Source organism: Amaranthus tricolor, chromosome 11, assembly GCF_026212465.1.
Source record: "Amaranthus tricolor cultivar Red isolate AtriRed21 chromosome 11, ASM2621246v1, whole genome shotgun sequence".
In the NCBI taxonomy this organism is placed as follows: domain Eukaryota; kingdom Viridiplantae; phylum Streptophyta; class Magnoliopsida; order Caryophyllales; family Amaranthaceae; genus Amaranthus; species Amaranthus tricolor.
In genome coordinates this window covers 17,949,375-17,974,471 of record NC_080057.1, presented here as the reverse complement: position 1 = coordinate 17,974,471, position 25,097 = coordinate 17,949,375, and the positions used below count along the sequence as shown (strand labels likewise).

General features: G+C 41.7%; 5 protein-coding genes and 3 non-coding genes across 9 annotated transcripts; 5 read left to right on the top strand and 3 right to left on the bottom strand.

Annotated features, from left to right (window-relative positions):
• Positions 1–286: 286 nt before the first annotated feature.
• Positions 287–2,112, bottom strand: LOC130827018 (NADH-ubiquinone oxidoreductase chain 2-like). Its single transcript, XM_057692650.1, is given in 2 exon segments — positions 287–457; positions 460–2,112. Coding segments are annotated over 2 exon segments (642 nt in total). The 5' UTR covers positions 1,064–2,112; the 3' UTR covers positions 287–419.
• Positions 2,113–3,307: 1,195 nt separating this feature from the next.
• On the top strand, positions 3,308–18,519 carry LOC130827012 (uncharacterized). Of its 2 annotated transcripts, none has more exons than XM_057692645.1 (2): positions 3,308–10,654; positions 10,787–18,519. In XM_057692645.1, the coding sequence occupies exon 2, from the start codon at positions 13,694–13,696 to the stop codon at positions 14,987–14,989; it is 1,296 nt and encodes a 431-aa protein (XP_057548628.1). In that variant the 5' UTR covers positions 3,308–10,654; positions 10,787–13,693; the 3' UTR covers positions 14,990–18,519. The 2 variants fall into 2 exon arrangements, with proteins under 2 accessions (XP_057548628.1, XP_057548627.1); XM_057692644.1 differs by having other exon boundaries at positions 10,751–18,519.
• On the bottom strand, positions 3,825–3,906 carry TRNAY-GUA (transfer RNA tyrosine (anticodon GUA)). Its single transcript has one exon. It is a non-coding gene; the product is annotated as a tRNA-Tyr (tRNA).
• TRNAG-GCC (transfer RNA glycine (anticodon GCC)) lies at positions 9,304–9,375 on the bottom strand. The gene has a single exon. It is a non-coding gene; the product is annotated as a tRNA-Gly (tRNA).
• A 119-nt stretch (positions 18,520–18,638) lies between the features above and the next one.
• Positions 18,639–18,712, top strand: TRNAD-GUC (transfer RNA aspartic acid (anticodon GUC)). The gene has a single exon. It is a non-coding gene; the product is annotated as a tRNA-Asp (tRNA).
• Position 18,713: 1 nt separating this feature from the next.
• LOC130827021 (60S ribosomal protein L5, mitochondrial-like) lies at positions 18,714–20,311 on the top strand. Its single transcript, XM_057692654.1, has one exon. It carries the CDS (start codon positions 19,589–19,591, stop codon positions 20,147–20,149), a length of 561 nt encoding a protein of 186 aa, XP_057548637.1. The 5' UTR covers positions 18,714–19,588; the 3' UTR covers positions 20,150–20,311.
• Positions 20,312–20,818: 507 nt separating this feature from the next.
• LOC130827014 (cytochrome b) lies at positions 20,819–24,381 on the top strand. Its single transcript, XM_057692647.1, has one exon. It carries the CDS (start codon positions 21,147–21,149, stop codon positions 22,326–22,328), a length of 1,182 nt encoding a protein of 393 aa, XP_057548630.1. The 5' UTR covers positions 20,819–21,146; the 3' UTR covers positions 22,329–24,381.
• Positions 22,752–23,246, top strand: LOC130826603 (uncharacterized). The gene has a single exon (XM_057692181.1). It carries the CDS (start codon positions 22,752–22,754, stop codon positions 23,244–23,246), a length of 495 nt encoding a protein of 164 aa, XP_057548164.1.
• Positions 24,382–25,097: the final 716 nt, after the last annotated feature.

Sequence of the window (25,097 nt, the reverse complement as noted above, 5' to 3'; positions counted from 1 at the left end):
TCTTCTTATTCTTCATTGGACGGGTTGGATGGACTTCGCCGTTCTTTCCCAACTAAAATATAAAAAGGCTGTATCACATCGAGATGTCGATTCGTTTTCCGCCCTCAATGAGATGGGGAATTTGGAAACCCCTATTTATTAAGACTTTTGGGCCCTTTATCTTTCTGAATTGAGGCCCGGCCCGGCTCGCGTCGTTCCAACAACCGGCGGGGAGCACCTCAGTCAGTATACGGTCGTGCGCAGTAACTGAGAGTCCTATTACACCTAAGGCCAACTTAAATTCACCAACCCAGGGTTCATCTCGTGTAGTGATTGTGGACTCGTACAAGGATATTGAGTAGACAGACGGTTGATGTATCAGACTCGACCCTATCTTTCGTAGCATGCATTCCCATCCGTGTCGCAACTGATACGGTAAGCTACGTGTCCGGTGCACGGGGAACTGCCTTCGGTCCCCAAACTGACTTACTCGTGGCAACCTTCCGGCCGCCCAACAACCTATAACGCTAGTCACTACTCCCACTGGGGCTAGGAAGTAAGCCCCACAACCCAAAGCGGCGAAGAACAAATAGAATTTACTACAAAAGCCGGCTAACGGGGGTATTCCTGCGTATGAGAACATAGTAATAGAGAAGGTAATAGCCGAAATAGGATTCGTTTTGGCTAGAGCGCCCAAATCCGCTATATATTTGACACGTGTTTGCCGTAATGCTGAAACTATAGCGAATGCATCTATCGTCATTGATACATAAATAAAGAGACCAATTAGTAGTGATTGAATTCCTTCTATGGTTCCACATGAGAAACCAGTACGAATATAACCTACATGTCCAATTGAACTATGAGCTAGAAGTCTTTTTACTTTCGTTTGGGCCATGGCGGCCAGTGCTCCTAAGATCATAGAAGCAATGCTGCAGAAAAAGAAGATTTGTTGCAATGTAGCTCCATAGGAACCATAAATAAAAACACGTAAAATATTAGCAGAAATAGATATTTTAGGCGCAATAGAAAAGAATGCTGTAACCGGGGTGGGTGAACCCTCATAGATATCCGGTGCCCACATATATAGAGTCAAAAAAGAGATTGAGTCCGAAGGGGAGGTAGGTTTTCTTCGGGGCTCGATAGATGGAATAGATAGGGCCCCAAAAGTTTTTAATTCGCTGCTAGGGAATTCACACGAAAGGGAACGAAGAATTCTCAACGAAAAAAGTGCTCTCTGAACCGAACGTGAAAGTTGTTTTCCATCAGACGGCTGTTCCCGTAACTCCACTCTCGACTTGGATTATATATCCAAAAAGGTCCGCTCTCGGCCATTCCACACGCTGCCTAGGAGAGGCGTGGTTATCTGAAGTGGATTCTATCTTTTGTAGTAGATGCCGAACCTGCTGCTCTATTGACTAAGAAGGGAGCGGACGCAGCAGCTACATGGACCCCTTCCTTTCTGTTGTTGCCAGCGCTTTCCCGGGCCGAGTCGGAATTCTTTATTAAATTTTTAAAAAAGAGCAGGCAAAGCCCAAAGGCTGCTATCCCAATAGGCCAGCGAGCGGAACGAGGAGAAGGCCCGAAAATCATACCACCGCGGTCGAAAAAGCGCGTTCCCTTCTTTCGAAAGAAAGATTGACATTCTCGGTCTTCTTCGTTTTCGATGAAAAACTAAGAAAATATCGATCTCCGAAAGCCCTTTCCTTCCTTACTTGTTCAAGTAAGCAAGTAAACAACCTTCGTCGAGCCTTTCCCTTAATGGTTAGAGAAAAGCATTCTCTTATCTGAACTTGGCGGGCTTCCGGCCTTACTTCAAATAGGGAGTGGGTTTGGTTTGAACATAGGCTCAAACATGATTTGAAGGGTCCTAGCTATGCCATGAAAAAAAATAAAGAAAAAGACCAGATAGATCTTATCCCCTATATCGAACACTCATTCCTATCTATTGATAGAAAGGAAGATCTTCGTCAAATACCGGACTTTGCCTTTTTTTTCTTTTTAGGAATTCTTCCTATCCAAGGCAGCTTACCACAAGCACCCCCCCATACGACTAGTTGGGGGGCTGTTCGCCCTTTGAATAAAACAAAGTAAGTAGTAAGGTAGCGTAAGCTACTTTCATTCTAAAGGAACCCGAAAAAGCAACCTTTAGTCAATAGGAGCCCTACTTTCCTCTTTGCGACCTCATCACTTCAATTCAAGCCCAACCCTATTTCTTAGTCATCGGGCGGAGCGCACCTTTGGTACTTCAGTCGTGTGAGTTCTTTGATAGTTACTTCTTTCCTTACTTATTCAAGTAAGTGAATAGGAATTCCCTTTGGTTCGCCGGTAAGTGTCACTCCTTCCTTTTGATTATGTCGTGACGCTGACTGAATCCAATCCATAAACCCGGAAACGAAACAAAGTTCGTTCCCTTTCGTCAAGTGGGTAAAGTAGGCATACGAACCACTTTAGCTTTGCCTTAGACTCCTTATTATTCTAATAAGCTACTACATAACCTTTGAAACAAAGCAAAAGCAAAGAAGAAGGCAGAATGGAGAAAGGAAGGGGACAAGGGCGGTCTTGCTTGGCGCGAAGGCTGCTGGTTCGGGGGTAGGGTACAGTACTAAAGGTCCTCGGACTTCCAGGCGGTTTTTCTTTTAGGCAGCTGTTTACCGTTGGATCTCGCCAATACAGCCTCCTATAGTTTTCGATACCGAGATATCTATTTTTTCATTGTTCCCAGGGATTTTTTGGGTAATCTGCTCCCATACTGCAAACAGTAAAATCTGAACTGAACCTTGTCGCTCTTCTTTCTTTCCTCGCGGGCAGGAAGCACACCAGCAGCGTGCATTGCGTGATTCTACTGTGTTTTTTGCACTTGACTGGGGGACAGTTGACCGGAAGAGAACTTCGATTCGCCCGGCCAGCAGGCGGGCGGCGTGCTTATCTTGTGTGACAACACTAGAGAGCGAGCGGCTCTTCTAGGCGGGCAGCTGTGTGACAACACTAGAGAGAAAGCGGCGCTTTCGTTTAACATGCTATGGTCTCAACGCCCTTACGAGGTAGTGATGAGTTTCACGCGCTCTAAGCCCAGCCCGCGCGCGGTTAGGAAGATTGGCCGCAATCTGAGCGGTACCACCCACCCTAACCTACCACTTATAGGCGGCCGTCCGTTCTACAGCCGCCCGAAAAGGAACTGCAGTGATCTTGAATAGGGATCCTACAGCGATAAAAAGAATTCCCATAAAAATACCACTAGATCCAACACCTGTGATTTCGTATCCGGTCAAAATCTTGGCTAATTGATCGAAATGGGTAGCTCCTGTAGACCCATAGATCATGGAACAAATAGGGTGGGTAGGCCAAACCACCACACTACGCGTATAGACGCGAACCCCCCTCGTTACCGTACGTGCGACTCTCGCCGCATACGGCTCGCACAAAGACTCCTAAATCCATCCCGAGCCCTTTCTTCCACCCTTCCTCTCCAATCCTCGATCAAACTTGCGTTCTCCAGGCGCTATGAAATGGAGGTCTTTCCTTCGCCTATCATATGTATCGGCTTGGCTTCGTCCCGAACCAAGGCAAGTTGTACTTGCGAGCGCGTGCGTGTAGGAAGGCCGACCACTACATAAGCTAAAAGACTACGATTACAAGCCAAGCCGGAAGCGACTCGCTTCTATTCTCGTTGGGATTGGATATAGATGGAGAATCTATAGATCGTAGTAGTTCGCTAACCTCTCTAACTAACATACGATACAATTTAACTTCAAGGCACGGCCAAAAGAAAGAGCTTCGCTCGGTTGGCCTTCCTCCGCTGACGAATGCCTTCTTTCTCTTCGCTGAAGTCTACAACAAACAAGTGGGAGAGGTAGGATTCGAACCTACGTAGAAAACTTCAACAGATTTACAGTCTGTCGCTTTTAACCACTCGGCCACTCTCCCCTTCCCGGGCTGAGGCCCTCCTCAATAGGTTCTAAGAAAGAGGCGATTTGTTCGCTGAATCAATCAATAAGCTTATTGAGAAACTAAGACTATTAGCTTGGCTAGCGTTCCGGGGGAATCTAGTCATTTAGTCAGTTCATAACAATCTCTGTAAAGCAAGGGGCAAGGCTTCGTAGACAGCTTCCCTCTCATGTAGTCGTCGGCCTTCTTCCCCTCTTTGTCGCTTCTAGCGAAGCTGCAAGCCTACTTAAATAGCTTACGCTTACTAAGCCTAGCCTACTAAAAAAGGGCTACAGCAAGCAAGCTTTCCCCCTTCCTTTGTTGTGGGTCGCGCCTTGCCTTACCTTACCGCAGGCACTGAATGAAATGAGTGGAGATCTTCCTTCCGGCTAATGAAGAGACTACTTAAGTCTGCCCATTCATTCCCAGCGGATCCTTCTTCTCCCTAAGAATTGAACGAACCAAGTTCGCCTATACGAGAGTGAGGAATAAAACCCAAGAAGAAACTTCTCACTTTGAATGTCCCACGATTGATTCTGCTAGTTTAGAAACGAAGTAGAAGGACGGGGGTCGCTAGGTCAGAAAGGCGATAACTTCAAATTCTCCCCAAGTAGGATTTGAACCTACGACCAATCGGTTAACAGCCGACCGCTCTACCACTGAGCTACTGAGGAACAACGGACTTAAGGTTGTTTACTTACTTAGTGCGAAGCATGTTGGTAGTTTACTTACTTAATCTTTAGATTAAGGAAGCCGACTCTCGTTCTTTGGACTAACCTATGACCAAAATGGGTTCGTCACTTTTTTCACATACACCGGGGAAAAGGTTACGATAGCAAGCCCCTCCCCGGCCGGAGAGACTCCAGGACAAGGGGGCGGCAGTCAACCATCCACTCTCGAGATTCATATTGATCAATCGATCTCCGCGTCCTTCCAGTTCGCTAAGTAGACTCACTCTACCGATACTTTTCCTGCCAAAAGCAAGAGACTGACTTCTCATCCTAGGAGTTAGCAGGTATGATAGAGCCCCCTCTCTGTCTGTCTCTCCGAGTTTCTACTACTAAGTCTCTGCCATTCAATCATAGAATCGATTCCGATCAAGCTGAAAAAGCGTTCATCCTGGATTTTTTTCCTGAAAAAAAAATGTCTATCATGATAGCATGCCTATTCATTCGGTCAAAGTCTCCACGGCCTTTTCACGCCCTTCTACTGAGAGGTGTACCGTGTTGATAGGAATCGGCAAAGACCTTCTTTTACACGTCCTCGAGGGCAGCATTCATGGCAATCATCACTAGGTTCTTTCGAGGACATGGTATGACTTTGTTCTTGGTGTTGTTTAATAGATGTCGAGTGCCACCTTTCCCTGTCCGAGAATCTCCATCTGCTTTAAGTGGGCGAGCAATTGCATTGCCCTATGTCAGGTTGGTTGTTCAAAAAAAAGACTTTATTTTTACCCCTTAAGCTTCGCATAAGCGGCTACATACCTTGCATTTTCATCTTTTTGGGCGCCCGCCTCCTCTTCAGACGAGCCTGGTGGTTGTTCGGTTTCCGCTTTTTGAGGCGGGAGTACTTGGTTGTTGGGGTTTCCTTTTCTTTAACCAATTCGGTTGTGTCAGCTCCGAGATTGGTCTAACATTTTCTTATGAGCTGGCTGGACAAAGATGGATTGAAAGTCAGATAGATTCATTTGAGTTCAAGTAGTACAGGATCTTCGATCGACCATGGGGCCTATTCTACCCTTACAAATTTCATTCTATTGAAGCGTAACGTAAAAGCTCCTTCTCATCCTTGTATTTTTTTGGTTTGGAAGTTCCAGAATCTTGTCTGTGGATTTTTAACAAACAAAGTCAAGCCCCCTTCTACTATGCCATTTGATTTATTTGATTCAATTTCCGTGCTGCTCGCTACTCTCCGAGGCCAAGGACGGGGTCGAACCGTCATTCCAGGATTTGCAGTCCGATACATTTCCATTATGTTACCTAGCCAAACTCGCCACCTCCTGTGTCAAAGTCAAATGTTCTTCCTTAGTCTTGCAACTAAGCTCTTCGAACCTTATTATTCTAATAAGATACTACATAACCTTACAGTCGAGTTACTACGTACCTCTTCTTTGGTCATCACGGAGACTTGGTGCAAATCAATGAATCCCTAAATAGACCCGAAACTCACGTTTTCATTTAGCAAAATAGGCCATTCCGGGCCTTTTCCTCATAGAAAGAAAAGACTGATGCCACTATCGCCTCTTGCCTTTGCTTTAATAGAACCTATTCGACTGGAAGGTAAAGCAAGCAAGGAAGGCAAAGAGCTGGTGCCTTACAGGAGTATGAGTTCCCGGAGAAGAGTATGGCTTCAAAGTTAAAGTTTTCTTCTATGGGTCTCAACACCAAAAAAAGTAAAGCAAGATGGCCTTCTTTCTATAAGATGAATTCAGGCGCTCTTTCTTTACTTTACACGTTTACACAGGGAAATACTGCTCAAATAGCCTGCCCGTCTGTCTTTGACTGGTTGGGAATAGGTCCTTAACGACCGATAGGATCTCACAGGGCTGCGGCTGCCTCCGTCTGTCTCACCCCAAGGCTCTTTTCCATGCCTGCCGCTCTGATGGATGTAAAGTTTTGAAAGACTTTTTTCAAGGTTCTCCTTTCTCGATTGGAGCTAGAAGAACCGGTGTAAACGAAAAGCTTTCGACGATAGCTCTTTCGCTAGGAGGGAATCAGTTACGAGTACGAAATGCTTTTCACATACAAGTAGGATAGCGCGATAAGGCAGTTACACTCCTCCGCCTGGCATTCCAGTTCAAATACTAGTGGGGTAGACAACCTCATGTCATACGTGAAAATAGTAAGGCCCTTGCCTACGGGCTCATTGGAACACTCAAGTCTTTTGAATCAAAAGATTCATCCAGTTGGAAATTTCCACAACAGGATCTTTATATCATTCCCGAGGAATATGACATGGCCTTTCAGCCCTTCTTACTATGCTTTCCGTGGTAGCTAGACTAAGTCCTGGTGTTTTAGTTAGTTAGTAAAGGCTTTAGGAAAAGGCGTAACTGTTCTTATCGGGCTATAGAGAAGATTTCGTTCTTTATTCCCCTTTAATATGTAATAGTAGTTATAATCCATACTAGCAATAAGGCAGTTTTTTCTTTCTCAAGCCTGTTTGAAAGCATGTGATAAAGCCTAAGCCATTTTAAGCTTCTTCTCCATTATCTGGGAAGGCTAACAATAAGGGGTAGATTTCTTTCCTTGCCGAAGTTAGTATTGTGTTCAACTCCGCGGGTTGGCTGGTTGGAAGGATTGCTTTCTGCCATCTGTCTTTCCTTTCTCTCTCTTCTCTTAGCAAAGAAAGTAGAAAAAGTCAAACTTCTGGCTTGGGAAAAGCTTCCCCTGTAGTCGTCAGCTAGCTCGTTCTTGACAGATCCGATCGGGTGTTCATAATCTGGAGTAAAAGGATTCGAACCTTTGCATGCCGGTACCAAAAACCGATGCCTTACCACTTGGCTATACTCCATATACGGCCTGTTTTGGACGATAGAACGGGGAAAGGGATTTCCCGAAGAAATTCGAGCCGTGCAAGGACGCGGGGATATAGCAAGTAAGTAGCAAGATTCTCCCTTTAGGACCGACTACAACAAGCTCGCGACTCTAATAGAAAGAAAGAGTAAGCTCCCTGCTCTATTTGCTTGCAATGCTATGTCTATCAAAGTTGGCGAACGCTTCTTGTTCTCGTCCACCCCTTCTAGACTAATGCAAGCACTAAGTAAGTAAACTACCTTTCTTTTTTTTTCATAACCTAGACTAAAGAAGAAGCTCCTGAATCCGCGCAGGGCCAAATCAGCAGCAAGAGAACTGTCCTAACCTGCCACCGGTGACTTTCTCAGAGCTCCGCAGGAGAAGAAAGAAAGTCCGAGCCCAATTTCTACAATTGCATTGCCTTACTCCCTATTCTCTCTTAAAACTTTTGAAAGCTCGGCGAGAAAGAGTTGGTTAAGAACTATTGACTCTAACCCATAGCAGTGTAAGTCAGGAGATGCTCGCCTTTGGAATTAAGATGGATGAAGAGGCACTTGAGCCTGGAAATGAAAAAATTAGGGGAAAAGATGAAAGCGGTCACTATACTAGAGGAGGGCAAGACATGACCGCGACTTAAGATTCAAGTACCGTTAAAAAGACTAAAAGAACGAGATAGCGATAGCTGTAATAAAGCACAGGCTAATACGAGCCGACCAGAAGAAGCAAAGCTTAGATTACCAGATCGTGGACACAATCCTCCTAGAGATGGAGAGCCCCTTGCCTTTTCTAGCCTCTCCTTCTTGCTTGCTTACTTAGCTCTTGTCTTAGTTACTTTTTTTTTCTAGGGTTTTTATGAGTGTTAAAACGGTAGATTTTTCATTTGCCAATTAATTTTTCCGATTCGATCAAAAATGGGATTTCTTTTTGGCTAGAGAAAGGTTCTGTGACATGGACGCTTAGCCCAACTCGGTCGGTCGGTCAGCCCACCTAACAGATGATGAGATTCTCGATCGATTTGATCGAATTTGGAAAAGTCTTTTTCACGATTCAGAACAGTGGAGCTTTCGATCAAGATGTTCTCGCGTCCCCCGTTCGGGCTCTCGCTCAAATCGGAACCCCTTTATGCCTTGGCAGGCTTTCGACTCAATCTAATAGCCTACCTATCGTCAAAGAGAAAGTTTTCGCATGGGCTCATCATCTGATGCAGAACCGATGCGAGAAGGATAAAAAATATGGGGGAAGAGGATCTTTTTAGCTTTCAAAAACCAGTAGAAAGGAAAGAATGCGGGGAACAACTCTTTCCAAAGACAGTAATTAGTTTGAGTTAGCATAAAAGATTTGATTGAATGAACGCCATCCTTGGTTCTTTTCAAAGAAATCCAATGTTGAGCCAAGCCTTTCCAGCCGGTAATCGCCGAAGGCGAAGGCAATGAAATTTACTGACTCTTTAGAGTAAGGTAATGCCAATTCACTTACTTGGAACAAGTAAGGTAGTTTACTTACTTACTTGATAGAGTAAGGAAAAAAAAGACTTTTTTAGAAGAAAGGCGAGAAGGAAGAGAAGAAGGATTAGTAGTTGCCTCGCCGAGGAACTTGAGGCCGACATACCGAGTGCGGTCCCAGAGTTCAAGACGCTGTCTAAAACTCGTGTCGATCATAGAAAAGCATTTCTTTCAAAATGAAAACAAACCTCATTCTCTTGTTCCCCTCCCGAAAAAACGGCAGATCCAGATGCGAGATGATCCCGAACCTATTTAAGAACCACCATCCATCACCAATCACATTCCACATCCCACTTCAATTTCATTGCCTCTCTCTAACTCTAAAACTTATGCACTCTACTCGCCGCCTACTCCACTCCTTACCACTAAACGACGAAGCCCGGAGCGGAAGGAGGGACTTGAACCCTCAACCTTAGCCTTGGCAAGGCTATGCTCTACCATTAAGCTATTTCCGCCAGCTACGGTAGTGGCGAAGCACTACTGAGCAATTCACGTATCACTTGATACGGACGACTTATGTTTTTCCGCCGGACCACCCTCTTGACCTCCGATCGAGCTACGAGCACGAGTAGGTAGGTGGCTAGGGGGCCGGGAAGGGGGACCTTTCTTTTTGCTTCGCGCTAGATGAGATGATGATTAGTAGGTCAGGTCCCGTGTGTGTGCTCTTTCTCACAATCCTAAAGAGGCGGGCTGTCTTTTCAATCAATCTCCGGCCGCTCAGTGCCGCTATTGGTGCGAGTTGTAAGGGGTATTGGTCTCGAGTCGAGAAAAAGCTTCATCTCATTCTTGTAACGGGAGTGAGTGCACCGCAAGACCAGACAAGTTGCTCTCTCGCCTTGCAGCAGCGGAATCCTTCTTTTAAGTTAAGTCATTTCCTAAGAAGGCTCCTCTTATTCTACGAGAATCAAATTCTCCTACAATAATTCCACGAATCTGCTCGGAACCGGTCGATTCCTGAGCCATTCGTTCTCCCCTCTCGGTTGGCCTTTGGCAGCCACTAAAGCAAGTAAGAAAACCTAGAGTTCATTCACTTAAAGAACCGCGGATTTTTACCGGATTGTACACCTTTGTGTCTGGCTATGTATATGAATATGCATAAAGAAAGGACGGGACATCTCTCTCCTTTTTACTTTTTTTGGGGGGGGGAGAAGAGAGAGGAAAGAAGCTACAGCGGCACCTCACGAACTTCTTACTGGGGCAGCACCATCCTATAGGCATTTGCGAGTGTTTGGATGCACCTTTTTTGTTGTTTTGTTTATATTCTTGCGCAGTTAAGAGATAAATTGTCCTCAAGGCAAGCACTTGTGTCTTTTTTGGATATGCTCAGTCCGAATATAGATAGATGCTATGACGTGAAATCCAAGAGACTCGATGTATCCTTGAATGTTCTCTTTAATGAGGTCACCTCATATTTTCCTTTTCTTAATTAAGAAGCCCTGGAGGAGAATAGTGATGGAGATGTATTATGGCCTTCTCCTGTTCATCAACTCGAACTTCATTCTTCTGCAGTTGATGTTATGGATCAGCCTCACTCTTCAGGCCAGCATCTTCCGCCGATTGTCAGCCTGTTCAGCTGACCTCAGAGGCTTCCAGTCATCCGGAACAGCATCTTTCTTCTCGGCGACGATTACAGTCTCTTTCCAAAAGTCAGACTACTCTAGAAGATCAGCAGTCTAGCCCAGTTGCTTTCCTTCCAGTCGCTTCCTTAGATTAGATTCTGGATCCTTCTCTCAGGTTCGTTAATCTTCTCAAGTTTCTTATCCCGTTGAAGGTTTTTTTTCTTATTTTATGAATCGTTTTCTCTAAAACATCGAGCTTACCTCATGTCAGTTCAATCTTCTCATGAACCTGAATTCTTTGCTGAAGCTTCCAATCATTCTTGCTGAAGAAAGACTATGCAAGAAAAAAAGAAGAAAACTGAGTCTCATTGCCTGCAGAGAAAGAAGCCATTGGCTGCAAGTGAATTTACAAGATCAAGCATAAAACAGATAGCTCAGTAGAAAGATACAAAGCGTCATTAGTAGCTAAAGGATTCCTTCAAGAATATTGAGTCGAACCCCTTTAGAGATAGAAGAAAGATTTGCCCCGGGTTGCTAAACACCATTCGTGGCATTCTTGCCTTGGCTTTAAAAAAAAGTTGCCCTTATTTCAACTTGACTAATTATCGCTGACATTGTTTACACTTACAACATAGGGGGAAGTGATCAGCCTATTTTTATGGACAAGCCGAGATCATCTCACTTAGAAGCTGCTTTTCGGATTCTGCGATCTATCAAAACCTCGCTCGGAAGAGGTTGATTCTTGCCTATTCTTCAGTAGAGTATTCTGAATATGAAAACGCGGAATTCATTGACGAATTTCGGCAAAGCAGACTGATTAAGATCAATGCTGGTAAACCATTTTCTTCAAAGAAATAGGCTTTGTTATAAATATATAAATAATAATAGAGTTTCCGGCATACGCGCTTCTATAACACGCTTTCTCTATAAGAAAAAGTCGACTCTTTCCCAAATGGAAACTGATATCCTCTTTTTTGTTGCCCAGTAGGGCCCATGCAAAAGGTTTAGTTAAGATATGCCAGATTCCACCAAGTATACAAATGGAACCTATCCATACATGTCCTCCTATTATATCTTCAAAATCGTCCACACTAAGAATCCATTCTGAGGTGGAATGCTTCACTCGGGTTCAAGACAGTAAGGGGCTTGGCAACCCCGTTAGAAGATAAAGTCGAGTAGCGAGCTGCTTCGTCTTCTGCCGCTGGATAGGAATGAACCCATGTCAAAAGCAGTAAGGAATAGACTTAATCATTTACCCTAAAAACGGATTTTCCTATCCTAATAGTAGGAGGAGACTTGTTGCATTAGATAGATCGAGAGAATCCTATCTTCCTCTTATTTAGTCGGTAGTTAGAGTTAGGACTTCTTCTAGCTCCTCTCCCGTTGGTCGAGTGGCTTTCGCTCCTCTAGACCATACCTATTTAGCCGATGTCTTAAATAGAAGACTGGTATAAATTGGAGGAAGAATTGCATTTAGAAGTCATGACATGACCAGCTGATTTTTGGCACTCCAGCCAGCCGTCTTGGTCTCACTCATATTGGGAATCAGAGAAAGAAAGCAGGGGGGACACCTCTAAAAAGAGCTTGTTCCATAAACGCTTTCCTACAATGAACAGACGAACCGAGCGAGTCCAATGCAAAGAACCCCAGTGAGGAGATCAGGTTACCCTTTTTCGTATATTTCTAATACGTAATACGAGGAGGTAATTAGTTGATACCGAGAATGATAGAAGAAGTTTGCTTAAACACCCCCACTAAGGTAATATATTACTATCCTATACTCGTTTAAATTACAGTCTAAGGTTGCGTACATCTTCTTGTGTTAGAGTTCTTTCAAGCTCCTCCCTCAGCTTCAATTCAAGTTTTCTGATTTTAGTTGTAGGACTAAGGGCTAGGTGTTTTTGCAATCCTTCTAGTCTTGCAAAATTCCTTCGTTTCCTTTTGTATATGTCAACAAAAATGTTATGTTTCCAATCCTCTGTCTTAACTTGTAAGATGGTGAGAGCTTCAACAAAAGGGTCACTTTTTTGCCAAGCATTTTTTAACCAAGGTTTCCAATCCTCATGACATTCCCAAGTTGATAGATATCTAAATGCTCTGCCTTGGTTTTTTACATTTTCTTTAGGGATCAAATTTACTAGGATAGGGGAGTGGTCAGAGGCTAACCTAGGTAAGTGTCTTACCATGATGCTATCAAAGATATCCAACAACCCCTCATTCCCCAATGCCCTATCAATTCTCTCATGACATCTTCCTCGTGACCATGTAAATCTAGAGCCAGTGAAACCTAAATCTATTAGTTTTGAGGACTGGATCCAATTCCTAAATCTCATGCAACCATTTGAAGCCCTACCCCCTAATTTATCCAGAACCTCAGTATAAGCATTATAGTCTCCCAATGCAATCCAGGGCTCAGAAATTGTTGCTGCCAGTATAGTGAGTTTATCCCATAAAACTCTTATAATTTGTGGTTCTTCAATATACAGAAGTTAAATGAGTGCTTATATTACCAGGAAAAATTACATGCATGTGAATGAATTGCCAATCGTTGTGAATGATTTTAACATTGATGCTGTGATGCCATAAAATCCAAATACCTCCTGAAAAACCTATAGCTTCAACTCTATGTGACTTTGCCATTCCTAAAGTCTTAATAATTGATAGAGCTGTTATACCGCTTACCCTAGGTTCTAAGAGTATCACTACATTGATTTTGTAAATATCTATTAACTCTTTAAGGTAGTTTACTTGCTTACTTGATAGAGTAAGGATTGAGATAGTCTTTTTATTTGATATGCCTTGACAATTCCAAGCTAATAGTTTGTACTCCATTGATGAGAATTGAATAAGACACAGAGGCAAGCCATAATCCAGCCAAGAAATTTAAAAGGAAAACCCAATTCCAAAAGAACAGATTCCAAAAAAGGCCACTCAATGGAGTTGTCCAGAACCTCAATGCCCATCCAGCTACACCTACAAATCTTGTTGTTACTCCAGCTCAAGCCCCTTTGAGTGTAACCTCAGAAGATGATGGAGCATGGAGAGTGGTGCCCAGAAGAACTACTAGAGCCAGAAGAGTGAATTTCCCCACTACTGTTAACCCAGTTTCAATGATGAATGATTTAACTACAGTAGTTGAGGAAGAAGTTGTGTCACATAATGAGGTAGCTAATGATCCAGGGGATACTAATACAGGTAATCCTTATTTTACCTAATGATTATTTGTACATGGAATATTAGAGGGGGTAATGACCCTATTAAAATTAGAGAGTTAAAGAAGTTTATGATTAGAAAGAAAATAAGTTTCATGGGTGTTCTGGAAACTAGAGTTAAGGCTCAACAATTTGAGAAAATCACTAAGCAACTTAATAGTAAATGGATATGGAAACATAATTATTCTTGCTCTCCAAAGGGGGGAATCTGGATTGGTTGGAATCCTCAAATCATTGAAGTAGAGGTGTTAGAGGTACATGAGCAACTTATTCATTGTGAGCTTAAAGATGTTAATTCCTTTTTTTTCCAAATTACTCTTTGTTATGGATTACACACTATTGATCATAGAGTTGGGCTTTGGGAGAAGATCAGATCTTTGGCTAGTTATTCTCAGTTAGACCAATGGTTCATTTTGGGTGATTTTAATGCCGTCATGTATACTGATGATAGAACTAATGGAACAGCTGTTTCACTTGCTGAAATCAAGGATATGTCTCAATGGGTCACTGATTTAAACCTTGCTGAATTGAAATCTACTGGCCCTTCTTTTTCTTGGTCTAGCAGAGGCTATGCTGACAGAAGAATTCATAGTAGAATTGATCGTGCTTTTGGAAATGTGACATGGATGTTAAATAAAGGTCATATAGTAGTTGATTATTTGATGCCTTCTTTGTCTGATCATTCCCCTCTCCTATTGAAATATGCTGATGATCCTCTTACTGTGGGAAAGCCTTTTAAATTCTTCAACTACATGGCTCATCATGCTGATTTTCATACTATTATGCATGAATTTTGGCATCCTAGTGGTTCTCACAATCTGTTAGGAGCAATTTGGGCAAATCTTACACTTTTGAAGGGGAAAATGAAAAGCTTGCATAAAAATGAATTTCACAACTTGAATGAGAAGATTGAGACAGCAAGAAGTAATTTGGAACAAATTAAGTTTCAGTTACAGCAAGATCCTGATAGTGTTCAATTGCAAGAAAATGAGAAGATAGCTGGAGAGTTGTTGAGAAAATGGAATTTTATTGAGGAGTCTGCTCTAAAGCAGAAATCAAGGATTCAATGGTTGAAGCTTGGGGACTCAAATAATCACTTCTTTCATGCTGCAATGAAAGCTAGGTATAATACAAATAGAATTAACCTCTTGTATAATGCTCAGGGTGATAGGCTTGAGGATCCTGTTGGCATTCAACAGGAGATTCTTCACTTCTATAAATCATTATTAGGTAGCAGAGCCTCTTCTCTTCCTTCTATTGATTTACCTGTTATGTTATTAGGAGAGGGTCTATTTTGAACCTGGAAGCTCAACAGAGTCTGTGTAGAGAGGTTACAATGGAAGAGGTGAATCAAGCTCTTAGAGGGATTGATGATGATAAAGCTCCTGGAATTGATGGGTTTCAGTTTTTTTCAAAACAGCATGGCATTTTATTAAAGATGATGTGTTTAGAGCCATCCAAAAATTCTTCCAGTATGGGGTCTTTTGTAAGGCTATGAACTGCACATCCATTACACTTGTTCCTAAAGTTCCAAATCCCACTTTAGTAAAGGATTTTATACCCATTGCTTCTTGTTCTATGCTCTATAAAATAATTTCGAAAATCCTCAAAAGCTTCAGCTATATTTAATAACATACTCTCATACTGAGCCCGGTTAACATCCTTATGTAAAATTTCTAACAATTCAGCATAAGAATATATTTTCATTATATCATTATTTTTCATATAAGATTCTCTGAGGTTAATTCCTAAATTTTTTAAATTAACTCTACCGAGATTCTCTGGCATAAGTAAACCGAAGTTAACTAACTTTTGTTTATTTACTTTTATATAAGATATCATATGTTTTGATATTTTGAAGGGCTGATTCTGAAGTTTATTCATAACACTACATATTTCCTTATAACTATTACTGATATCAATATAGTAGTGATTGATATCCCCCGTGCTTAACAGATTGTAACGACTAATTGCACCAGTTATTCCACTTAAGTAACCACCTTTTAAGTCAGACAAATATTTAGGGTATAAACCTGATGGTAAAGCACTACCCCAAGATAACGGTTTACATACCATAGGTAAATTTAATTTAATTGGTAGTAATGATACATCAAAATTACGGATAGCATAAAGATTTTTAGGTAAATAATATTTACCCTTCTTCTTTTGAATAGGTACATTATTATTCTCAGAATTTTCTAATACCATTAGATTCCTATCAACAAAAAATTCAACTAATGCTACACCAATATGGTGTTTTTTAAATAAACTCTCATTTTTTTCATCTTCTTTTTCTATTTTACTTTGATATTTATGATTAACTAGTAAAACATGTGCTTTAACATGCCTGTCCAGGTGATCAATTAAAGTTGAAACACGAACCATGGATGAATCAGAGCGATATAAAATACAGATTACATAAACAATTAATGCTTCAAGTGTATATTGCCCTAACTCATTAAGTAATTCTAATTGTGGATATTGATCTTTTTTTAATTTTTCCATTAAATAATCCTTAGCATTCTTCTTATCAGGTATAATCATTAGACTCATAATGAGATTGCATGTGCTATTAATTGATTTTGCATCAAACTTCATTGTAAGATTTTCAATCTTCTCTTGCAACTCTCTTAATTTATCCTGATTATATGGTTTTGTTTCATTTGATTTGAAATCATTCAATATTTTAAATACTTCTTCTTTATACATTACTCTGTTAGATTTAGATTCATCGCCATCATTATTTTCAAGATTATCCAGGTAGAATTTATTCCAGAAATCAATGATGATCCTTTTTGTTTCATTAGATTTGTTATCATACGATATATAAACTGAATTGCCTATAAAATAAAAATATGGACTATTCATATTAGTTTTAAAATTACTAAATTTCGTCATAATTTTTGTTTTCTTTTAATATTTTGTTATGGATTTTTTCCTGTTTTTTAATTCAGGGGTCTTTACCACGTTCGTCTTCTTTAAGAGATTACAATATGTTTTGTTAATAAGAGAAACTAATATGTTATATAATAAGTAAAAAATGTTTGATAAATCAGTCATAGAGGGGTATCTCCAATAATCAAAGAAGATACATCAACTGAATACAGGCAAAGAGTAATAAAACTCTGGGATTTTACAAAGTGCCATACCCTATCAAACATATCCCCATAAAGACGCTCTAGCATATTTGATCTAGAGACAGACCTAAGTTATATTTTTTTAACTCTATAGTGTATGATATATCTTAGGGAGCTTTCTTACTTAGCGCTTGCGCTAAGGATCTAATCAGAGTCAACCTTGGATTTAAAAAAGCCCTTTTCCTTATTAGCCAGAGTACAAGCGTACTCTTTGATCTTTAGTAAAGGCGTATTAAGCCAAAAAAGCATTTTTTCGAACAGTCTCAACGCCCTCATTGAGAGTCGCTCCGCGAGACGTCCAGTAGTCTCTGACTTGGTCTTCGGAATCGTAAGTCTCAGCCCGTTCCCAGCTTGACTTGCTCTCAGGTTGGCCCTTCTACTGGACTAAGTAGTATTCCATTCGTGCAGTCGGTCTATGGGCTAGCCCATGGTACGGTCAGCTATGATATACTCAACTTCTTCTTTAGTAGGTTAGGTTCATCTACAACATCTGGTGGTGCCCTCGTGGGCACGTTCCTCTCTGGGTCGGTCTGGTCTAATCGAAGTCAACTGACTTACATGGAATACGGGGTGAGTTTTCACCGAGCCGGTCTCTTGAGTCTATAGGCGATCTTTTCTATCCGCTTCTCTACAGGGCCTACTTTCTTCTTTCTTCAGACCGGGCTAAGCCTGACGGTTGTTTAAGTAGGTTGGGCAGCTTTTGCTATCCTCCTGCCACCTCTTGGCAAAGTAGTCTGATGGGCAAGCTCCCTCCTGTCGCAGTGGTGTGGGGCGTCAGAGGCTGTTGCCCCGTGGCCAACTCGAAGGGGCTGAAGTTCGACGCAGAGCTTTTTGGTTGTTAAGTTATAGTAGTACTGAGCAATATTCAACAGCTCCAGTCCTTACTCTAACAAGTAAGCAAGTAAACTACCTTCTGGTTGGCATTAAAGTTCCTTAAGTAGCCTTCGAGGAATCCATTTTTTCTCCCCGTCTGAGCTTTCAAAGATATACCGACCGTAGGTATCTGACCATCAGATACCGACAGCCGTCTTCTAACATTACCTACTTTTAGGGGTTTTCCAAAATGTAATATAACATAAAAGCCCTTTTCATCATCAGAAACAACCGGATTTCCGGCCTCTTGCATTGCATTACCATAACGACAAGAAAAATTCATTAAAAAAAAGAAAGATTGCTCTTGTGACTTGGAATGAACCTTTCTCAGTGAAGGAAAGGAATAGCGATGGATTTTGATGGAGCATCCAGGAACAAGAAGATTCAACCGGACGACGAATTCTTACGTGGTCCAAGGAAAGAAAAGGCCCGCTTCTACGATTTCATCTATATTGAATCTTAATATAAGAATAGCTTATATAGTCATGATTCAATTCAGGTCCACTGACTTTTGATTGATTTCTCATTTTTCGGATCTGATTGGAACAATGGAGAAGGAGGAAGACTTTAGCGATTCATAATAGGATATCTTGAATATCTATGTCCCAGAACATAAAAAATTTTTAATGAAGACTAAGACAGGAGTTTCGTGGAAGCCTTTTCTCGGATTTGATTTGAAGTGATCACTTAAGCCTCTTTCTTAGGGCCTTTAAAGAGTGCGACTCTACCGCTTTTAAAAAAGAAAAGGCCTATTTGTATTTGATTCAATTCATGAATTAGCCTACTTTACTATGAGTATACTGGAATTCTATATTATATATATAATAAAAAAGAGTATATCATTCGTCTTTCTGTTACAACACGGCGAAACTAAATGGTTCTAATAAATAGAATGAAAAAAAAAGAAGAATTTTTAGGCTATAGACCTTATTTTCCTGGGATTGTAGTTCAATCGGTTAGAGCACCGCCCTGTCAAGGCGGAAGCTGCGGGTTCGAGCCCCGTCAGTCCCGACCTAGGCGCTGCAAGCGATCAATTCATCTCTCCATCTTCTGTGAAGAGGGGAGAAAAAGAGTAGGATCTAATTCCCAGCGGGAGGATCCTTCTTTTCTTTCGGATTTTTCATCAAAAAAATGGAAATGCAAATAGTACCAATTGTGATGGAAGAAATACATATGTAGGTTGGTACAATGGGAGGTATCACCATATTCAGGATTCAAAGGGATACCCTTCTAGTCTGGCTTTTTTCGATTGTTCCTGATCCGAATAGACATTTTTTTTTACGAAACGCAATGAACTTAAAAGAGTACTTTTCAGATTAAACCTACCCTTTCTTCTAGCTCCGGCCCCGAAGCAAGGGCGAATTTTTATTCCTTACTGAGTGATTTCAGTTCCTCCTGGGTCTCTACTTCACTCCCCAGCCGTCCCGCTTTCTTTAGCAGCCTTAACTTTCCAGCCTTGGCTTGTTCGCAGTAAGGGGCAATCCCCTATGAGATGGAGGCTAGTGTTAGAGCGAGGGACTGCTTTTGTGCTTGTATCACCATGGGCCTACCCATTAGCGCTATCCAAGTGAGAGTCAAAGTGGAGTGTATACGAGTATGCCTATATCTCTGTCTAGGAGTCGAAGCAGTCGATTACTTATGTCTCTTTGAATCGTCTCATCCATGGCGAGTGCTATCATATAAGAAATAAGGGGACGGCTGCATTTAGAAGCGTTCTTTTCATTCAACTATTGTTATCAATCATAAGAGAAGAAAGAAGAGTCTCTTTCTTCAAAGAATCCCGCGCCCTTCTTGGTTGGAAAAAACCAACTAGCAATATCCTACAAGTCTTTTTTCATTTTTCGATATAAGTGAAAAGAGTAGAGACGAAAAAAGAAAAGCCAACTCATGTTTCCCCTCCATTTTCATTACGAAGATGTTTCACGTCAAGATCCGTTGCTCAAACCGAATCACGCCAACGTTATGGACGTTCCTGGATTGTGTGAAATAAGAGTAGTACCAAAGGCAGCACCCTCTGATTTCATAATCAAAAATGGAAAATTGGCTATGGAGATTCCGTGCGGTCAGAAATTGATACGGACACACAGGGGTTCGGTAGGAAAGTCGTTTCGATCCAATCCATTCTTGGGGTCAAATAAAGACAAAGGATATGTCAATGACCTAGCACGACAAAGCACTCTCCGAGGACCTGGAATGTTTCATTTTTTGGTCAGAATCTCGACAGTAATGTCTCTCTTAGATTCTCTGGTGGAAATACGGGAAAACTCCATTCAATTCTCGATGGAAACGGAGTTTTGCGAATTCTCCCCGGAACTAGAAGATCATTTTGAGATCTTCGAACATATTCGAGGGTTCAATGTAACTATTGTCACTTCAGCCAACACACAAGATGAGACTTTACTACCGTGGAGCGGCTTTTTGCAAAAAGATGAGGGAGAAACTCAGTAAGATGTCGGAAAATCGAAATGAGGAAAGACAATAAAGTGCTTTGTTTCGTTGGAAAAATCAACGCAAATACAAATCTCAAATTGACTTTCTAAAACCTACTTCTATAGATAGAAAAGGTTGGAAAGAGTTACTTTTAGAATTCCCTCCCTTTATACTTTTCTAGGGGTACCCTTCCGTTCCTTTGGCAAAGGGCCTAACTACAGCTCTGAGTAACTCCTTGTCTCATTGATCCGAAAAGAAAGGCATAAGTCCCACGTGTACTAAGCCCTTTCTTTTTTCTATTTTTTTCCTTCTCTAAGAGCTAGAATGAATAAAAGCATGAACTCGGAACTTTCCTAATAGTAGACTAAGACCTCTTTCTTGAGTATCTATGATCTCCTTTTCGTTAAAGGAAATCGCGGATTCCCTGGCCGATTGCTATCCTAGCTCTTTCAACATCCGCTCCATCCTCAACTTGGACAGGGGATGCAGCGCGCTTAGCGTCGGAAAGATCCCTCTACGTGAGTGTGCTATAAAACTAGGAGAAGAACAGAACTAAACGGATCAATTCTTTTGACCGGTCGTTTCGAGCTTCCAGTTCTTCTGGATTGCTAACGTGGTTCGATGACGCCGATGGAAGGAACCGCTGGGGATTCATCCAACTTCGATCCCCTAAAGGCAAGTACGTAGGCTATAGAATCCCAAAAAAAAAAAAAAAAAGAGCTCCTTCGGCTCTAAACAGCTACTGTCTTTATTTGGTCTATCAGCTACTCGGCCAGCTACTGACCTAATTGGGAGCTTTTCAGCCAAGGTCGTCGGATTTAGAGGTCCTTTCGCAAGGTAATTCCTATTTGCTTACTTGGAACAAGTAAGGGTCCAGATCATTCCATTGGGAAGAAAGCAGAAGTCATCCATACATATATAGATGAATAGTACCAGTGGCGTATAGGAGGAAGACGGGGAGTGACTGGGGTGGGGAAGAAGAGTTGTCACGATAGAAAGAATCTTGGCAAAGCAAATGAGTATAAGAAACCAACGATTCTCTGTTCTTAAACAACCCATATTTTCCACACTTAATCAGCATTTGATAGATTATCCAACCCCGAGTAATATTAGTTATTGGTGGGGATTCGGTTCGTTAGCTGGGATTTGTTTAGTCATTCAGATAGTGACTGGTGTTTTTTTAGCTATGCATTATACACCTCATGTGGATCTAGCTTTCAACAGCGTAGAACATATTATGAGAGATGTTGAAGGGGGCTGGTTGCTCCGTTATATGCATGCTAATGGGGCAAGTATGTTTCTCATTGTGGTTCACCTTCATATTTTTCGTGGTCTATATCATGCGAGTTATAGCAGTCCTAGGGAATTTGTTCGGTGTCTCGGAGTTGTAATCTTCTTATTAATGATTGTGACAGCTTTTATAGGATACGTACTACCCTGGGGTCAGATGAGCTTTTGGGGAGCTACAGTAATTACAAGCTTAGCTAGCGCTATACCTGTAGTAGGAGATAGCATAGTGACTTGGCTTTGGGGTGGTTTCTCCGTGGACAATGCCACCTTAAATCGTTTTTTTAGTCTTCATCATTTACTCCCTTTTATTTTAGTAGGCGCCAGTCTTCTTCATCTGGCCGCATTGCATCAATATGGATCAAATAATCCATTAGGTGTACATTCAGAGATGGATAAAATTGCCTTTTACCCTTATTTTTATGTAAAGGATCTAGTAGGTTGGGTAGCTTTTGCTATCTTTTTTTCCTTTTGGATTTTTTATGCTCCTAATGTTTTGGGGCATCCCGACAATTATATACCTGCTAATCCGATGCCCACCCCGCCTCATATTGTGCCGGAATGGTATTTCTTACCCATCTATGCCATTCTTCGTAGTATACCTGACAAAGCGGGAGGTGTAGCCGCAATAGCACTCGTTTTTATATGTCTCTTGGCTTTGCCTTTTTTTAAAAGTATGTATGTACGTAGTTCAAGTTTTCGCCCGATTTACCAAGGACTATTTTGGTTGCTTTTGGCGGATTGCTTACTACTAGGTTGGATCGGATGTCAACCTGTGGAAGCACCCTTTGTTACTATTGGACAAATTTCTTCTTTTCTTTTCTTCTTGTTTTTTGCCATAACGCCCATTCTGGGACGAGTTGGAAGAAGAATTCCTAATTCTTACACGGATGAGACTGAGAACACCTGATCAGTGAAAAATTCTTACACCAAGAATTGACAAGCGGATGAGTTTGATAGTTGACAGCGCTAACGAGCAAGAAAACTCCTGCGCGGCTAACGCTAGCTTAGAATAATATAAGCTTTAGCTTGAGCTCTGCCGTTGCTTGTTCTTTCGCGGTAGTTCGGTTGTTGCTTGTTGGCTGCTCAAGAAGTTGGACTAGTTGCTCCTCCGACCCGGAGTGGATTCTAGGCTCGATGAGATGTTAGGTGGGCCTGTTGCGTAGAGAAAGACGAAGAAATCTTCTTTCATGTGATCGAGTTCCTTCGGGTGTGCATCTTTCTTTTCTCCCATTTCTTTCTTGGTCAACAACCAAGCAACTTTCCCTTTCCCATTTTCTAAGTCTCCCCCGGCCCCGGGGGAGCGGAGCTATGAAATAAAGAGAAATACGTTATGAAAAAGAAACTGGCCATTTACCAATATGGATCACAGTTTGATCCAAGCGGTCCCACTCGTTATTCACCCAGCGATTGGATTTATTTTTCCGTTTCGGAGGAATCCTCACCATCCGAACGCAGTACTTCTATAGGGGTCCAAAAAATATGCACAAGTAGTTCCACTTCTGACTCCCATGCTGATTCCCGTGAAGATCTTTTTACCCAGATTTCTTTTGAACTACAACGTCGAATGGATGAGATTGGAATGACACTTCCTGACGGTGTCGATTTCAATTATTTAGAATACCGAGGTCTTGCTAATCTTGTCTCCGAGGCATGTTGGCTCCGAAATCTCTTACTTGAGCTACATTGCCCTCTGAAGCGGGCCACCATAGTTTATTGTGACAATATCAGTGCGATCTATCTCTCTACCAACCCCGTGCAACATCAACGTACCAAACATGTTGAATTAGACATTCATTTTGTGCGTGAAAAGGTCGCATTGGGTTAAATTCGAGTCTTACATGTTCCTTCCCGTTATCAGTTCGCCGATATCTTCACTAAAGGCCTGCCTCGACACCTTTCTCCCAAATCTAACAATATTTTCTTTCTCTTCCGTAAGCTTCGCTTAAGCGACTTCATATCCTCCGTTTGAAGACTCCGAACCAGAGGATTTCAACATAGCATTTGAATTGAAAGTGGCATCTCTACTAAGAATTACTTTCTTAGATTCAAGACTCCACAATCTATAACCTTTTGATTCAGAAGAATAACCAATTCAAATGCATTTGACAGCTCTCGGAGAAAATTTTCCATCATTAGAGCATAAGCGGTACAAGCAAAAACTTTAAGAAAGGAATAGTCAACAGTTGTACCTGACCACAACTCCTCTGGAATTTGGAAGTTGATGGCACTGTGTGGAGAACGGTTGACAATATAAGCCCCACCCCACTAGTTTATCTGCTGTTAGTAACTTGTCCTGCAGGCCGTGGAGACAGCTTCTGTCCATAGATCACGGCGATGCCACAATCCAGCATTAGAGAACATGCAAGGAGCACGCTCAAGAAGAGTTCTGTTCATACGTTCTGCTACACCATTTTGTTGAGGCCTGCCGGGTAATGTTTTGTGTCTAGCAATACCGGCTTGTGCGCGGAACTCTGTAAATTCATCATCACAAAACTCCAAGCCTCGATCAGTCCTGAGCTTTTTCACTTTTCTCCCAGTCTGGTTCTCAACAAGAATCTTCCACTTTTTTAAGATGGACAAAGCCTCATTTTTCTGCCTCAAGAAAGAAGTCCAGACTTTTCGAGAGAAATCATCAATAATGGTCATCAAATAACGTTTGCCAGAATTTGAGGTGACCCTAGAAGGTCCCCAAAGATCAGAGTGAACATAATCGAGAACACCTTTGGTGCTGTGAGTAGCAGTAGAGAAACTTACTTTCTTTTCTTTCCCATAAACACAATGTTCACAGAATTATAGCTTACCCGTGCCGGGTGAACCAAGAAGACCACGCTTGCTCAGGAGATCCATGCCTTTCTCACTCATGTGGCCAAGGCGCATATGCCACAAGCGAGTGAGATCAGAATCAGAAAGTGAGGATGAGACAGCTGCCGATGAACCTGTCACTCTATGTCCCTGCAAAACATACAGACTGCCATTTCAAATTTCATGAGCACCAGGGCACCTCTACTGACCTTCAAAACTCCACCTTCAGCTGAAAATCTGTAACCAAGAGACTCAAGAGTACCCAGTGAAATCAAATTGCCTTTTAAGTCAGGAATATGACGAACCTTAGTGTTGGTCCTGACAACGCCATCATGAGTTTTGATTTTAATTGAACCCATGCCAATAGCCTTACAAGGAGAATCATTCCCCATCAAGACAGTACCACAATCAACAGATTCATAAGTGGTAAACCAGTGCCTATGAGGACACATGTGATAGGTGCAACCAGAATCAAGGACCCATTCATTAAGACTCTTCTTTTCAGAAGTTACAAGTAATACCGAGTCACCTTCAGAGTCAGTTTCAATGAAACTAGCTTCGGCAGATTTTTGAGGTTGTTTCGATTTTTATTCTTTCTCCTTTTTATTTTTCAACTTATAACAATCAGAAATTTCATGCCCTGATTTTTGACAATAACGACAGGTGACATTGGTTTTACGTCCCCTAGATTTAGATCTGAATTTCTTTTTATGGGTACTTCCTCTTTCTTGTGATCTCCCTCAACCATTTAAGCCTTCAGCTCTATCATCAGAATGCACTTCAAGATCCAATTTCTCTTTTTTTTGAGAGTAAATGAGATTGAACATCCTCAAAAGAGAAAGTCTCATTGTTACCATATAACATGATTTCCTTA